This window comes from Epinephelus lanceolatus, chromosome 14 (genome assembly GCF_041903045.1).
Source record: "Epinephelus lanceolatus isolate andai-2023 chromosome 14, ASM4190304v1, whole genome shotgun sequence".
Classification (NCBI taxonomy): Eukaryota; Metazoa; Chordata; class Actinopteri; order Perciformes; family Serranidae; genus Epinephelus; species Epinephelus lanceolatus.
The window spans coordinates 43,132,739-43,149,289 of record NC_135747.1 but is presented as its reverse complement, the minus strand read 5'-3'; the positions used below and the strand labels follow the sequence as shown (position 1 = coordinate 43,149,289).

Here is a 16,551-nt window from a genome sequence, read left to right as displayed (position 1 = left end):
TGATTGAAAATGTTGAGTTAATGTAGTGCTCTGCTGGCACGCTCACGTTACAAGGCTGTCAGAGGAAACGCATCACCCTGCAGGAAGCAGCTACTCCAATGTTTTGTGGTACACTCAATCTGCTGCAGATTCGCAGTAGGGTCGAGTGTTTGGTGGGTTTTCCAACTGTTTTTTTGGGGACAATTTTATCCCCTGTACTCCCTCCAAACTCCCGATGCCAGGCAGCCCTCGTCACCTCAAATTTCTCTTCATAACTCAGATATCAACTGCTGAAGGTTCATTTCGCCCTCACGAATCAATACAAAATATCGACTGATCATGACACCAAAGTTGATCAGCTTGAGTTACTCTCCCCGCATCTCCGTCTACCTGTGTGATGGTGTCAGTGAGCGAGCTGACCACCACGCTCCACATCCTCCACAGCTGCTCCTTGTTCTGCACAGACGCAGCGCTGCGCCCGATGGCGCCCAGCACCGCCTCCCCAAACGCCAGAGGGGAAGTGGGGCCCGACAGACCGCAGCTCACCAGCGTCTGAAGGCACTGAAAAAACCTGCAGATGGAGAGACATCAAGTCAGAGCATGAACCAAAAAATATTTTATACTGCTTTAAGATGTTTTTGGATTCTTCGTTCACCGTGAAGACACACAAGTTCTTTAGTTTCAAATTCAACCTAACACAGGTGAGTAACTGATACACACATGACTATTTAAGGGGGTGAAGTATTCCTTTTAGTCAAACTCATTCTGTAGTTTATAGTTACACCACCAGAGGACACCAAACAATAATTCATGACAACAATACTCTCCACAGGTTGAATAATGTAACAGTGCTGTGTGATGATTATCAGTTATTCTGACGAACAGCAGCTCACTGGTTGAACACTGTTGAATATATGACTATCAGGACAACTACACTAAATTATGATGAGAACCAGCTTCAGACGTGCAGTTTGATCATGAAGTGAAAAACTGATCGTGTTTGGGAAACTGTCACTAACACATTAAAACACTGTTCATGGGTGCTTTTCCTGTAACTGTGGTAAACTTGAGTCCAAGATTGTAACAACTTGACATTTAATCATAAATATTAATCACACTGGAGTGTAATGGAGTTATTAATTGACCATGTGTTACTGTGCATCTAAAATCAGAAGTGTGTGTAATCGTTTCAGGTGCATTGAACATGACTCGCTCTCTGTCAGTAGACTGAAGGTCTGTAGCAGTGATGATGCAGAATGACATTTACCAAAACTGTTTAATGACAGCTGTTTACAGACTACAAACTAAAACTAAAATGCAACAACAGATCTTTTTGCTTTGGTCTGGAGAAATCAAACTAAACTACCGGAGGTGGGAATCTCTACATGCATTCAGGCTCTGCAATTAATCATCTGGTGATCGCAATTACGATTTTGAGGTCAAACGATTTCAAAATTAATGAAATCAAGAGTAAACGAATTTTGGTCACGGACACCCGGAGATGTTATTTCGTCTTCTACGGAAGCCGCGCATGCGCAGTACCGCCCCCTCCCCTCCCCTCCTCTCTTCACTCCACGAGCCAGTCAAGTAGGTGAACTACGAATAATGCAGGGGCAGGTGATCAAGGAAGATTTTAAAAACAGTGTACAGAAAATGGCAGAGGGAGAGCGAGAGAGGTTGGTCTGTGTGTGTGTGCGCGCATATCAGGGGCCAAACTCCTGATTATGATTTTTTTCCATAATCGAGTAGCCCTAACATACATGGGCAGATTACGTGACAATGGGCAAGACATGCAAAAGGCCCTACCACCTGTCCTGCACAGGAGCAATACACAGACTTGATGGTAGTTGTGCTTCTTTTTTGTAATTGTTTTACATGTTTTCTTGGTCCTATGTCTTATTTTAGGCATCGAGTGTCTCTTTGAGGTCATTTTGTGTCTCTTTGTAGTTGTTTTGTGCATTTTGATCCTGCTATGTGTTAATTTGAGTAACATTTTGCAGGTGAAGGTCAGGGGGGCACCAAACACCAGGGCTGGTCGGCCCATTCAATAATCCATCCACACCAGAGTATGTGAGCGGAGCGGGGAGCGGAAGGATTTTGTGTTGAGCGAGGAGCGGCTATTTAAAAAAAAAGGTGGAGCGGAGCCTTATCTCTTGCTCCAATTTCGCTCCGGTCGCTCATGCCCCACCCAGAAGGCATCTTTGCACCTGCGCACACCCACACTATTTTCTTTCAAAACTATGGAGTTACTGTGTACTTCAGAAAAGAAACTGAGAAGAGAAGCAGCGGTACCTTGGAGAACAGTCCCTAACTGCAGGGAGAGGCAAGAGGGCTTCCCCAGAGGTCGTCCGCTTAACCCGGTCCGTCTCCTCCACACTTTGACTTATTTTCACCTTGCCGACGGCGGTACCGTGGAGAACGGTCCCTAACTGCGGGGAGAGGGCTTCCCTGGAGAATCTACCAAGCTCATGTTTTATTTGTGAATAGAAGATTACAGGTTAGGGTAGTACGACGCAGTTTTTTTTAGCGGAGTGGTGAGCAAGTGGAGCGGGATAAAATTTATGATGGAGCGGAGCGAAGAATGCGCAGAACCAAGCGGAGCGGACGAGCGGCGCAAAGTGACAGGTCTGCGAGCGAGGAGCGTAAATTTTCACCCGCTCCGCTCACATGCTCTGATCCACACACACCTCATGATTCTGACTCAGACGGCTGCGATGCCACTATGAACACATCTTGGTGCATCAAAATTTTTATTTCTATGATATATTTATTTCTCACCAAGAAGCAGATTTATTTACTTCGATTATCTTTTATTAAAACAAAATAAAGAGATGTGTCAACTGGAAGATATTTCCCAGTGCTGCAAAGAAGGAACAAGAAAACAAACTAAACTGTGACGGAGCAGCAACTTCAACCAGCTGTTTTCCAACAGTGGCTGGAAATGTGAAATATGGCATCTAATGTCTATGTTCCCAAAATATATTAGTTCGTACAGTGCAGCTCTCGTCCATCTCTCATCTCTCCTCAGTTTCATAAAGGCCAAATTGCGTCCATACGCTGTTAAACCAGGGGGTGCCCGGTTGGATTGGATCCATCTGTGGTCGCTCATGCTCAGTCATCGTAGACCTGCTTAGAACTTAAACACCGTGCACATGTTGACAACCGTTACGTTTCACCATCCCGTGGTTCAATCATAAGGAATGTTCAGGCTCAAGAGGGAATCATGACCCATGTGAGAACAGATTTCCCCTCTTCTCTTACAAACTCCAGCTGTGAGCTCAGATTAAATCTCACATGAATAAATGAATAAACATCAGACTCACCTCTCGTCCTCTATGTATGCTGCCAGCATGCTGCTGTTGTAGAGCAGGAGGATGAGGAACAGAGCCGGCGTTCCCTGAGGAAGGAAACACAAAGCGTCCTCTTTATAAGCATCTCCATAAAAAACTGAATATGAATATGTGTCTGACAGTGGAGAGAGACGCACTCACATTCAGCACATCCATCTTCCCCACTTGATAGGAGGCTGAGCCGAGAACTCTCTGAGGAATACCTTTCACCGTGGCCTCGAACAGAATCTGAGGGAGAGGATTTCACAGTCAGAGGGAGCAGAGATATTTGGGTTTTAAATATTTCAACAACTTCTATTAAACAGCAACAGAACAATTAAATTCAAAGATATTCAAATTGTTGGTTTAAAGCCGGGGTAGGCAGTTTCATTTTGGCGTCACTGGGCAAAAGCTCCATCATAAACTTTGAGCATATTGTAATTTAACAGGTCTGAGAGAAAACACTCCTCCTCCTGGCTGTTTTCAGGCTTTAGAAAATCTAGCCAGCGCTGGGAGACTTCAGACAATCACAGGTCATTTCAGAGAGCCCGCATTTCTATTGGCTGTTCTACAAATGCAGATGGGCGTGCATGTGTCTTTGGTGAAAGCCTGATTCAATGGAGGAGAATCCTGCAGAGAAGGTTGCTGTTCAGTATTGGCAACAACTGCCTACACTGCAGAGCAACACGAAAATGCAAGATGGACTGATCAAGAACAGAGTCTGACAATAAACGAAGTGAAACGCTCATCAGCATCAGCAAAATGTTTCAGAGATGGAGGGAAAATGTTGCTAACAGTTTAGCATTCTGCTAACTGGAGCCAAAGGCTGCCAACTGTAGCAAACGTTAGCTAGAGCCTCGAATCAGAGTGTGTCCTCCGACTCACTCCCCACTGCTACAGACCACCTCGCCAGGAGGAAAGCAGGCAGCAAACTTTCTGTTGCTGCTGTTACACAGGTTATAACCGGTACGAGCACTGGACACCAGTCTGCTGTGGCACCCAGCACTGGGATGGTTTGCACTGGCCGAATTCAGGCCGCTTCAACTGTCAACCACTGCTGTCTGAAGAGGGACTGTGGGGTGGTTAGCAGCTAAATCTTGTCTCGGATGTCGTCCGATAAACAGAGAGTGAGCAGGATGAGGAGGGGCTGAGTGAATAAGCTGCGTGGAACTCTACAATGAAATCAGATTAAATAAACCAGTGTATGACTGTATGAAGTGCATGCATATGTCCATGGTCGTCCGGAGGCTTAAGACAGAGAGAGCTGATGGGAAGAGGGTGCATTTGCTGTTCTTTCGTTTTGTTTTTTGCCTTCCCCATAATTGTGTCGACCCCAGCCTTAAAGTAGCAAGACAAGTTGTTCAAGAGTCACTGAAATAGTAAACTAATAAAGAAATCATCACGGAAAAACGGTCTCAAACTTCTGCTGGAAAAACCTGATTCGCTCTTTCGTCATGCCGAAACACAAGTCTGAACATGCTGCTGGAGGGAATGTGGAGAAATAATGGTCGACTGTTCCCATGTTTTTTGGTTTTGGTCTTCTATTCAGACTCTCTTAAACGAAGAAGCAACTATCATCTCCAAAAACATTGGGTTTTATTAGTAGTACAATGTTTAATGTTATCTTTGACAAATCCCTGACGGACCAAGTAAAGATGATACCGGTCTACTAAAAGATCTTGCTCCAGAAAAACTGCCCCACTGTCTTTTTGTTAATACTGTTGAACACTTTCATTTTCTGGAGAAAAACGGTGGAGAAAATGGCGTGTTTCTGTAGCCAACGACACAGATGTCACATTAGGAAAATTTGCCTTGACTTTTTAAACACGCCATGACCTCATACTCATAGTTTTTTGTGTACTGCTTTTCATTTCTTTTGTTTCTATACTTACTGAGTGAGTGTATACAGTGAGTCAGGGACATGAAAGATGAGGCAGACTTGAAGGTTTCTGATCTCAGTCTTACCAGAACTTTGTCTGCAGGTAGAGCTTCTGAGGTGACGATGCTCTGCAGAGCCTGAAGCATCAGCGTCAGCACTTCACCACCCTGACGGTCCTTCTTACTGCCTACTGACAGATTAAACTCATCAATACAGAGAAATACAAATGCAAACACATTCCTCCTCTTTTATACTGAGAGAATGAAATGTTAATGTAATAGAAGAGAGTCATCATCGGGGACGGACCCCTCAGTGTGTTTGTCTCTTCACAGCAGTCCAGACCACGAGGATCCGACCGCTCTGACTTAAACTGATGTGACAGTGTGAGTGGATCGGGCAGGAGACGAGGACGAGGTCTCACTGGTCCTCCTCTCAAATGACAGATCCCAGACCCAATCAGAGTGCTCTATGTGGAGCTACAAGGCGGGAACCACAACTTTAAGATCCCCACACTGCTGAGCAGCAGCCACAATAACAGCTGAGATCATTATCGATTAAAACATAAAGCAGTGGAGCCATTGTTCTGTTTGTCCCTTCATTTCATCGCTGGAATTTGCAAGTAATCAAAGATTATCTTCTTAGAATTACATGCACTGACTTTTTTTGTACTGCACCATTTTGTGTTATTTGTCCTTCTTTATCTGCAGTTCTGCAAAAGCTGTGTACAGATCCAAACAAAACTACAGTAATGTACAGTGAAACTTTAAAACAGTCAAAGGAACATCTGAAGGGTTTCTCAGAGAATCGTGTCCACAGCTCATATTTTACATTCACTACTTTGCATGTGGCATTTCGAGCCCTGACGAGGCACAACAATAAACAAGACAAATGAGAAAGGTTTTAGCATCTAATCGATTCTAAATAAGGACTTGTGGCACTACAGCACATTCTCAAACCATCTTTATAAACTCAGTAAACTGGCAGAGGTCGCTCATTCACAGAAAGCTTTTGTATTACGACTCAAGTATAAAATGCTGACAAAGAAAATCAGCCCAGAGAGCAACAGCTTTTGTAACGACAAACATTTTCCAAACAGTGTGTGCAAACTTAAACGAGGAGTCTGATGCTACAACAGCTGCTTATAAAAATGTAACCACAACTGTGCATGTTAGTGACCGGACTGGAGAGCAGAAAAGCTACGACTGTTTGACTGAATATTTGATATAAACATGGATCACGTGCGTAACATGGATTTACATTCTTTTGGCTGTGCTCCTCATATCACGTGTGATCAAGATGACTTAAGATACAAGTACTCACCAGACTCTATTGTTAAGTTGACAAACCGGACAAGATTCGTCCAAGTGAGGGCCAGAAGAGAATCTGTCGGAGAAGAAGAGTTTGAACCGTTAGTTTTCATGCACTCAGGACGGCAGGTTTTAGGTTAAAGATGTAAAAGCAGGAAATCTGAGAACACACTCTGAGATAACCTGATTTACAGACACGTGATCAGCAGTCAGTACCCACATGTTTGAACAAGGCTTGCATATCATCAGTGATGAAAACAAGTCTTTTACAGAAACTAACATACTTTGACAATTCAGTTGCAGTCAGACTTTGAACACAACTGGTTTGGACACAACGACAAGGTGCTACAAGCACTAATCTCCCCTCATACTTTCCCTGCCTGATGTCTTTGTCGTGCAAAATTTTTAACAGTCATTGGCTGGCCTGGTTTGGTTTGACAAATGTGCACGTAAAACCCACTTACTGATTCTCTTCAATCAGCCCACTAATGATATTTTTTCATTTCTTCTACGACTCAGTCAATAATTGTCAAGAACAGCTGTTTCCATATTTGTGAACTCTTGAGCATTTACGTAACAACGGCCTCCTACAGTTTATGTGGAGCTCTTGGCAATGACACTGGCTTCAATCAACTCGAGCAACAATGACTGACGTTCTGCCAAACACTGACAGGAGGAGCAAGAGAGGATATTCCATTAACTGTTTAGAAAACTAGAAATTCAATCAGCTCCGTCCAGTAAAACCGTGACGTTTACCTGATGCGTCTTTGCCGACGTTGATGAATCCATCTCTGATACTGGACGTCAGCACAGCAGCGTGTTTAGTGAAAGAGGACGCACCAGAGAGGAGCAGGTGGTTCAGGGGCTCTGGGAAGAAAAAAGAGAGTCTGGCTCATGTGGGAAACAGAGCAAGTCAGTGCACATGGCTGTTACAGCATCATGTATGAGCTGGCGCTGTGCAGCTCTGACTCTCACCAAGACTCAGGACGAGTTTGTTCTTTGCTGCTGCGGCGATGACCTCTGGTCCCAGGAAATAGTGAAGCAGCATCTCCAGGCCCAGCAGCTGGATGGAGGGGAAGGAGGTGGGGACCTGGACGCTGGAGTTCAGGCCCAACCGAGACGAATTGGCGGTGCTGTTGAAGCCTGGAGTGGCTGTAACAGGAGGACAAAAAACCAACACGTTACAGTCTCCTTCAAGATGATCGAGTGTGTCATATGCTGCAGGGGAGTGATGTGTCTGGGTGGAGGGAGGTGGATGTATAAACATACCAGTCTTGGGTGTGCTGGGTGTGACAGCACCATTCTGAGCGCCCGCTCTGGAGGGGGTGCTCGGGACTGATGAAGCGTCGGAGCCAATGGTGCACTGGAGCAGAGGAACAGAAACCTGCAAAGAGACAAATATGTTAGTAAGACAAATAGTCAGTACTAACTCAACAGGTCAAATGTCCCTGACCCAACAAAAAAAAAGTTCCCTCCTGACACTATTTTGCAGTGGCACTAGTCATCATCGAGTACTTCATCACATTAAATCCATCAGTGCAAACTCTGGGACCTGAGAGCGCAACTAGGTGGGAACACTGGGTTTAGACAAGAGGTGGAGGTGCCACAAAGTGTCCCATGGGCCGACAACAGAGCCGCAAAGCCGCTGAGTTCAACTTCAGACAGCAGGCGAAAGTGCCCCAAATCAGGAAGCTGACTGAAAAAAAAGGTACCACTGAGAACTAGTGCTGATTTCAAGGCACCCCATGTGAATGGTTCCTGACCCTAAAGAGCACCGTTGCTGCATTCTTGGCTCTGCACTGCCAAAGACAACTGTGACTGGTTTATAGAATTACAAACAACCCAGAATGTTTTTTCACTTGATGCAGAATTATAATGGTTCAGACAGACCTTTCTCAAACGCAAAACTCAGGGATTTTTCAAAGAGGAAATGAAGCAAAAACAATATTGATTAATGTCACATATTGATCCAGTCGTCCCTTCATACTACTCAAACTATGTATGTGTATAATAAGCCTGAACACACATTTAACTCAGTTTTGACCCATTTAGCTAAGACTTTACAGTGAGACTGTCAGTATATCTGCTTCATGCAGCACCATCAAAACAAATAAACACATCTTTTACTTAACACTTGCAGTAGCCTTCCTAAAAATCCCCAAAGATTTGCCCCTACTTTGCTTTGACAAGTCAAGAAGCCGGGACGGTAAAAAGGTGCAATCACAGTCAACAGTGCGACGATGTGAGACTCAGCTCGGAGCCCAGAGTGAATAACTCCTTAATATTTTTAATCATTCCTACAGATAATGAACATGATGTGAGATCTTTGTCTTGGTTTTGCTGATGCAGACTGGCTAATAATTAAAGCATCTAACCTGGTCAAAGTTGGGGGACAGGTTGGGCCCCAGTTGGACCACCAGGTACCACCAGACCTCCACCTTGGTGAGCAGCAGGACCTCCGTCCTGACGTTGATGGATGTGAGCGGCTGCATCAGGAGCTTCATACGTTTGGCGCTGCACAGGATGTCTTCAGAGGTTGACAAGAGAATAAAAATTCAGCTATGAGACACAGACATACAGTCTGAGGGAAACAAACTGGGAGCAGAGAGTGGAGGCCTCACCTGGGTTGAGGGCGAAGTTATCTATGAGGCTCTTCCAGGCGATGAAGGCGATCTTCTTGATGGTCGGGGAGGAGCTGCGGAAACCAAGTTCCTCCAGATGCAGCAGAGAGTTGATGAAGGGGCCTCCTCTGTGCAGCAACTGGGCAGGAAATACATTTTTAAATCACTTTGATGTGACTGAAAATATCTGTCTGAGAACTGTCAGACCTTTAGTTCATCTCAAACACAGATCTTTAGTCTCTTCTTCTCTTCTCTGCATACTGGAAGGAGTAAGACTTTGCTCTATTGATCGGATAAATAAAGACATCTAAAGACGTCATGTTTGATTCTGAGAATCTGGGACAGGCTTCTTCTTTTTTTTTTAAACTGCCTCTGTCGGCCTTACTACAAATTCACGACTGATTAGTTCTTTAGTCACAGGTTCATCTGCTATTATTTCAGAGACTGAACATGCACACGTTTACACTTTACCTTCCCGAGCAGTTTCACAAATAAAGGCCAGAGCTTCAGGACGTTTGTTTCATTCTTGGACATGAAAAGCTTCTGCAGCTCTGGGATCAGTTTCTGTGAAGACAAACGAAGGATCGTCAGAGTTACTTAAGGTGCTCGTTTCCTTTTCCTCTCCCCAGGTGTTCAATGAGAAGAAGACTGGTGGTGCGAGTAAATCATGCATGCTGAATATTCATGCATCCTTTATCATTTTCAAACTCAAACTCTCTACACTGTTGCAATCCATGAGTGATAAACTTTTATTTTGTACAACAGCAAACCTAGTTGCAAATCCTCCAACAGGTCTGAACTGTTCATAAATTGAAGAGAAAAGAGAAAATTCAAAGTACAGGAAAAGTGGTAAATATGGCAAGTTCTCCTAAATCGCTCATAAACGCCACATAAACTAATTTTTAAAGATCTGCTTATTTAAAATGTCCGCCATATTGTTGTGATTTTTGCATCTAATTATTAAAAATGGTGTAGTGAAAAAACAAAAGAGTAACGGCAGATGTTCGTATTTCAACAAACAGAAAAAATATAAACTATTTAACAACCTTTATATCCATGTGAGTAGAGTTTACCAAGTTTATGAGGTGCATGTGAACGCACCATGAGGTCAGTTCCTGTGTTAGTGTCAATCTCCAACACATGGACAGCAGGACAAAGCAGTGCAACCATAAATGACACCAAACTGCGATAAAGATGTTGAGCATAGTTTTTTTTTTTTTTTACATGACTGTTCTGGTACAAACAAATCTGCAGGTGTGGCGGACAGCCGCCTCACCACACAGCAAATCTACCACATCAGGTGCTTGGTGGGAGATAATTTCAGACCCTGATGGTGGGTGGAAATAAAATGTTTTTTTTCTTTTGCAATGTGTTGATCGCACCTTCAATTATCATTCAGCAATGATACAAGTAAGACAATCACTGCTGTTACTGACTGACACACACACACACACACACACACACACACACACACACACTCACCGAGGACATCATTGGCTCCATGATAGCAGCCACCTCCATCTGTTTCTCCAGCAGCAGAGGCATGCCCATCTCCATGGCTGCTGCGGCTCGTAGACGCACCTTGGAGGCAGAGTGGACCACCAACGGGATGATGAGCTTCGCCCACTGCAGCGCTCCATCGCCCATCTGGGCCGGGACCTGCTCCAGCATCCTGAAAATACCAGGAAACATCACAACCGACTCAGATCTCAGTCAGCACGTCAGCAAGGACGTCACAACATACACAAAGTCCTTCTCTACTATTCAGTGTCATACAGTGTGAACAGTCCTGTAATCACAAAGTCACAAAAAACCATCAGAGCCCAAAAATGTCCACATGTATCTATCATACATTTATAACATGACCAAGTGTTCTTTTACCTGATGATAACGTTCAAGGCTTCGTGCTCCATCACCACAGACTGGATGTCCTCTCTGCTCCACACACTCTCCAGTGTTCCCAGTATGGACGGCACCTGGGTGTGTGAAGCAACATGAATCATACTACAGCAGCAATGTGACACCTTTCACCCCTAAAAACCCACCACCACTGCCGAGGGATGGGTACAGACCCAGTATTAAACGAGCCCCGAGGCTAAATTATAAAAGACCACAGTATTGATGAACTCTGATGTTGTCCGTTTTCTCTCTGTGCCAGGGCTGACCTATGACCAGGGTTCACTATGCAATGACTTTTCTCCCAGGTCAATCTGCCCCTAAGATAACTGGAGGGTGAACCCTCTGCTGACACTCACCTTTTTGCTGACCACCTCTGGAGGAAAGTTCTGTTTGGAGATGACCCATAATGCTCTAGTGCATGTGTTCTTATCTGTCGACTTCACCACCAGGGAGCAAAGTGCTGAGAGGATTTCTGCTGCAAACGTTTCTGGAAAACAAATGAAAACAGAATCAACCTCGTTCCTAGACGATAAAATCACATCTGAAATTAATAATGTCAAATATATGTAGATGAACGCACCAGGCACTCCAGAGACGACGTGAGAATGATACACACAGAATCCTAAAGCTTGCAGAGCAGCTTGGCTCAGCTCTGCGTTCGGACTGGTGATGTGAGCCTGGGAATGAAAAACAGGAGACGAGAACAGAGTTATGTGTCACAGACATCCAGAGCTTTAATGTGAATATGTCACATGTGTTAACGATATCTAAACGACTCACCAAGATGACTTTACCCAGACGAGAAAAGTGCTTTTCAACTGCAGGGAGAAACTGTCGGCCCTCTTCTCCACTGAGCCGACTGGAGAGGAAAAGCAAATTATTATCTGACTCATACTCTAAACAGGGACTCGGACATGTTCAGAGGACGGTCAAAGACATGGACGGTTAACATACTTTGCGATGGTGAGGTAGGCGTCTGTCTGCTCGGGCTGTCCAGCAGCGTTGTCCTCCAGAGACTCTAGCAGAGGAAGGAAGCTGGAGCTGCTTGGAGGCTCTGCGGTCGCCATCATTATTACTCACGTCCTCAAGGCTTTAAGAAAGAGACACACAGAACAGAGTCAGGAGAAGGGAGGACAGAGGACATGTTGGACAAAGGGGAGAAAGAGCAGGACGAGTCCAATCAAGGTCAAGAAACACAGAAAGAGCCAACTCATCTGATAATCTGTGTGTAATTTTGTGGTAGGAAAAGCAGCAACATTTCCGGATTCCAGCTTCTGGGGCGGCTGCGGCTCAGAGGTACAGTGGGTCATCGTGAATCGATGCCGTATCACAAATGTCGATAATCGATTATATAAATGTTTGTTTGTAACATGATGTTGGCGGAACAAAAGAGGTGGAAGTCAACTGCGAGGTCAGTGTGGCACGCGGACGAGCTAAAGTTAACTTGTACTAATTCATCTTCACAAATTTAATTTAATGTCTAAATAATTCCATCTGTGAGGTGAAGATGACGTATACTGTGAATACTGACTGGCGCCATCACCCAGAGATTAACATTAACGAGAGGAGCAGTGATCAGCATGTAAGACGACTGCATTAAACCAAATGAAAACACTTCAAGGCGAATCCTGCCGGTTGTGGGTTGAACGGGGGTCACAGACAGAAAAACGGCGGAGCACTATGGCCACCGCAAGATAACGCGGTTTACCGGTGACCAAGAAGTCCGGCTCCAGGTCCAGTAATTTCCTATTTCGTTGGTGTCATGACTGCCCAGTAGTACCTGGACAGCCCAGCTGTGGCGGCACACAGGTATGTGGCGTGTCAGAGGAGAAACGAGCCGTTCACATTTCTCTCTTTGTGGCAGGTAACGGTCCACAAACCTCACCGCACTTTAGGGACTGTTCTTTACTTATGAAGGGACTGTTCTTTACTTGTCAGGGGAGGAGGGTGGCTGGTTGATTCTTATTTTATTTATTTATTTTATTTTGATCCCCCCTATGTTAATCACTTATTGATGCTGTTGTTGAAGTATGAATAAGTCAATAAGTAATTTATTCCATTGAAATATCATTGATGTATTATAGAAAAGTGATTTATCTTTTTATAAATGACAAAAGGCACATCTGCCTCATTTTCGCTGTGGTATCCTGATACTACTCAGAACCGTGATATTTTCATTGGTATCGTCCCGTGGGTTCCAATTTTGGTACCGTGACAACACTAAGGATACTTTTTTCTTCAGTGATCTGATTGGACAGACGTCGCGGTGTTGACAGGCTGTGATCAGGTACTCTTAAGTTAACTGTTCAGCATCAGTTACCACAGTGATTTATCCTGATTAAAAAGGGAACCAGCTTTGTAATACTGAAAACCCTGAGTTAACCCTGAAGTTACCGCCTAACTCCAAATCCTGCGTCATAGTTCAGGCCTCCGTTGTTAAACCTGACATATCTGTGAATAATAAAGTGTGTGGCCTGTGTTTGCTCATTGTGCCTGCTCAGACTGATCAGTGGTTTGCATCAGCTCCTCATAAACACCACCCAGATGATGACTTAGCAGACAGACAGACAGACAGACAGACAGCATGCCATAGCTCACCTCAGAGAGATTTATGTGGAGCAGCCTTCACCCTCCACTGTATCCAGAGCTGCAAACGTGAGACACATGAAGACAAAAGGTTACTGATATGTGTGTGTGTGTGTGTGTGTGTGTGTGTGTGTGTGTGTGTGTGGACACACAGGCCATCAGTCCCAGTTAGCAGCTTCCTCTCGCACACACAGAGGAACCAAACCAGGCCCGTCAGGTGTGTCCAGGTGTGTCCAGATGTAAACAACACAGCTTCATCACCACAGCATGATTTCACATGTGTAACTACTCAGGGACCGAGTCAGTGAACGCATCTTGTCGGGCAGCACTAGCCAGCAGCCTGCTAACGGTAACTAGCTTAAAGTTAGCTAGCATGCTAACGTGTTCGGGTCTGGAGCTGGGAAAGTTTCTTGCGGGAAAAAGTGCGCTAACAGCGGGGAGACAGCGAGGTGACACCGGGGTGACACCGGCTCACCTCCCGGTGCACATGCCCGAGTTATTTACACACACCAGTCACAAAATAAACAAAGCTAGCGAACAAATATTTACACTTTCGACACACACACACACATACACACACAGTGACGGCTCACCTCGGAGTTGAGGACGAAGCGCAGGAAGCAGCAGCGACACACACACACCATTCAAACCAGTACAACACCACAGCCCAGTTCTCTTACTGGTGTCTGTCTCCAGCTCTTTGTCGTCACTATTTTAGCTTCCTTTTTCTCTTGTGCTCCTCTTGCCCCGCGAAATTGCTGGCGCCAAACCACCACGCCGACGTACAAAATTACCTTTGACCCCGCTACGTCACAACCGGGCTCGCCCCTTTTACCTTATAAGGGAAACAGCAGGCTGACAGAGATGCGACCGAAAAGTATTATAACAATAATAATAATTAAATTCAGTAGAACTTTATTTGTCCCGAACAACAATTAACACCCACAAAATATTATTTATTTATGTTTATTTTTTATTTATCTAACTGGGTGATAAACAAACTGGGAATAGTTGTGTATTAGTTGTAAATAAATTTGTTGAAATAATAAATGAGTTTAAAACAGAAATGTATGAACATAAACGGGACATATACGTTTTACTTCGACCTGCTCCTTGTTGGACACTATAATCTGTGTCTTGTTTGTTTGTTATAATGTTTTTATGTTTTTATTTTGGTTCGAAATAAAGTCATTCAGTCCTCTTCACATTCTTTATTGAGACAACAGAGTGTAAAATGACTCAGTAAACAGTTAAACTATGTAAACACACCAATAGCAGAGAGCCAGGGGGAAACCACACTGCACAAAGATATTATAAGACATGCAGATATCAAGTGTCCAACTGTATTGTTTGTTGATTTTGTTTATCCAGCTGTTGCACTTTGTGTTGATGTCTTTCTTATATATATATATATATATATATATATATATATGCATGTAGTGATTGGCAGGGTGATATTTATGGATAATTTTGAAGGACACCTCCTTAACCTTATTCACTGGAAGTTATTTATGAGGAAACATTCAAACCTGAGACAAACCTAGACACATGGCAATATCAAAAGACATGTTAGCCTATATATTATATTATTAGATTTATTATATTTCTATATTAACACAGACAAACACTGAGTATCATGACTTAAGCTTATATACATTTCACCTCGCTGACTCTGCTGCTGTTTATCCCTCCACTGTCACTTTAACCTTTAACTTTAATTGCTCTTGTATAGTTTCTATTTTCTACTTGTATTTTTATTCTAGCTTTGCATACACCATATTATTTTCTTTTTACTCGTGTCTGTCCTTGTGTTCAGTGGTGTGGTGGTAGTTAATAAGCTGAGTGTACTGCTAGGTCAGGGGCAGGCAAACTGAACTATCAAAGGAGCCATTTTTGTCCAAACCAAAAATAAAAATAAAATGCCTGGAGCCGCACAAACATATTTGAGCCTTATAATGAAGGTAACACAGCCTACTTAGTCTCAGTGAGCCTTTATTAAAATGTTTTTTTTGTTTTTTTAAAAGATATTTTTCTTGGCATTTTAGCCTCAGGACAGGTGAGTGTGAAAGGGGGAGAGAAAGAGGGAGTGACATGCAGCAAAGGGCCATGGGCTGGACTCGAGCCCAGGCCGCTGCGGCAAGAGCCTTGTATATGGGGCGCCTGCTCTATCCACTAAGCCACTGATGCCCCATTTATGAATATGTTTTAACACAACGTGGTCACTCTGCAATGGGCCTCCATGATTATTAGGTTTTTTAATTTTGCAGTGTCGGTGGTGGAAGCAAACACACCTGTAAACACACCATTAAATTCTCAATTTTTCCCTTTTTTTGGATTCAGAATTCATCGCTAGCTCAGCTACGGAGACTCAAGATCAGCTGTTGTGGTTAATTTAAGAATCACTTTCAGCCAACAGCAGCGGTGATTGAAAATTAAAATCTTAAAAAAATTAAAAAACACTTAATTTCCATATAACTTTTTTGAAGTCAGAGGGAGCCACTGCAGAGGGGCCAAAGAGCCACATGTGGCTCTGGAGCCGCAGGTTGCTGGTCTATACAATCAGCACAGTTTCTTTCTTTTTTTTTGTCATTTATGTTTTTATTGGTTTTAACATATTTTCAGTCAGTTAAGAAAAGGAAAAGACAAAATGAACGAACAAACAAACAAGAAAAACAAATAAAGAAAACAAAAACCAAAAACAAAACAACCAACAACTTAAAAAGGCAGCCGCAAAGACCTCCCCCCAGCACCCCTGCAATTCTTATACATATGTATACACACAAACATATACACATACTGTCCACCAGCCCCTCTTCCTGTACCCCTTCTAAGACGTTGCCCCTCTAATATGAGCCATAAACGTTTGCCATATTTGACTATTTGATTTTTATTTGGAACCTCATTCACCCTGGCAATCATGTTTTCAAAGGCAGCAGTCTCTGTCATGACTT

General features: G+C 43.7%; 1 protein-coding gene across 3 annotated transcripts in view; it reads right to left on the bottom strand.

The window, feature by feature from the left end:
- The window catches only part of rif1 (replication timing regulatory factor 1), a 28,582-nt gene extending 14,173 nt beyond the window's left edge, over positions 1-14,409 (bottom strand). Inside the window, exons 1-19 of one of the 3 annotated variants that reach the window (XM_033617559.2) lie at positions 14,194-14,409; positions 13,613-13,661; positions 11,969-12,104; positions 11,795-11,873; positions 11,595-11,691; positions 11,371-11,501; positions 10,997-11,091; positions 10,598-10,787; positions 9,587-9,679; positions 9,116-9,254; positions 8,870-9,021; positions 7,764-7,878; positions 7,470-7,646; positions 7,251-7,361; positions 6,508-6,570; positions 5,274-5,377; positions 3,471-3,557; positions 3,303-3,376; positions 370-550 (exon numbers count right to left, since the gene is read on the bottom strand). In XM_033617559.2, the coding sequence (XP_033473450.2) occupies positions 370-550; positions 3,303-3,376; positions 3,471-3,557; positions 5,274-5,377; positions 6,508-6,570; positions 7,251-7,361; positions 7,470-7,646; positions 7,764-7,878; positions 8,870-9,021; positions 9,116-9,254; positions 9,587-9,679; positions 10,598-10,787; positions 10,997-11,091; positions 11,371-11,501; positions 11,595-11,691; positions 11,795-11,873; positions 11,969-12,084 (2,004 nt within the window). In that variant the 5' untranslated portion in view covers positions 12,085-12,104; positions 13,613-13,661; positions 14,194-14,409. The remainder of the gene's footprint in view (positions 1-369; positions 551-3,302; positions 3,377-3,470; positions 3,558-5,273; positions 5,378-6,507; positions 6,571-7,250; positions 7,362-7,469; positions 7,647-7,763; positions 7,879-8,869; positions 9,022-9,115; positions 9,255-9,586; positions 9,680-10,597; positions 10,788-10,996; positions 11,092-11,370; positions 11,502-11,594; positions 11,692-11,794; positions 11,874-11,968; positions 12,105-13,612; positions 13,662-14,193) is intronic. The other 2 variants (XM_033617560.2, XM_033617558.2) reach the window with 2 other exon arrangements.
- Between the last annotated feature and the right edge of the window lie 2,142 nt (positions 14,410-16,551).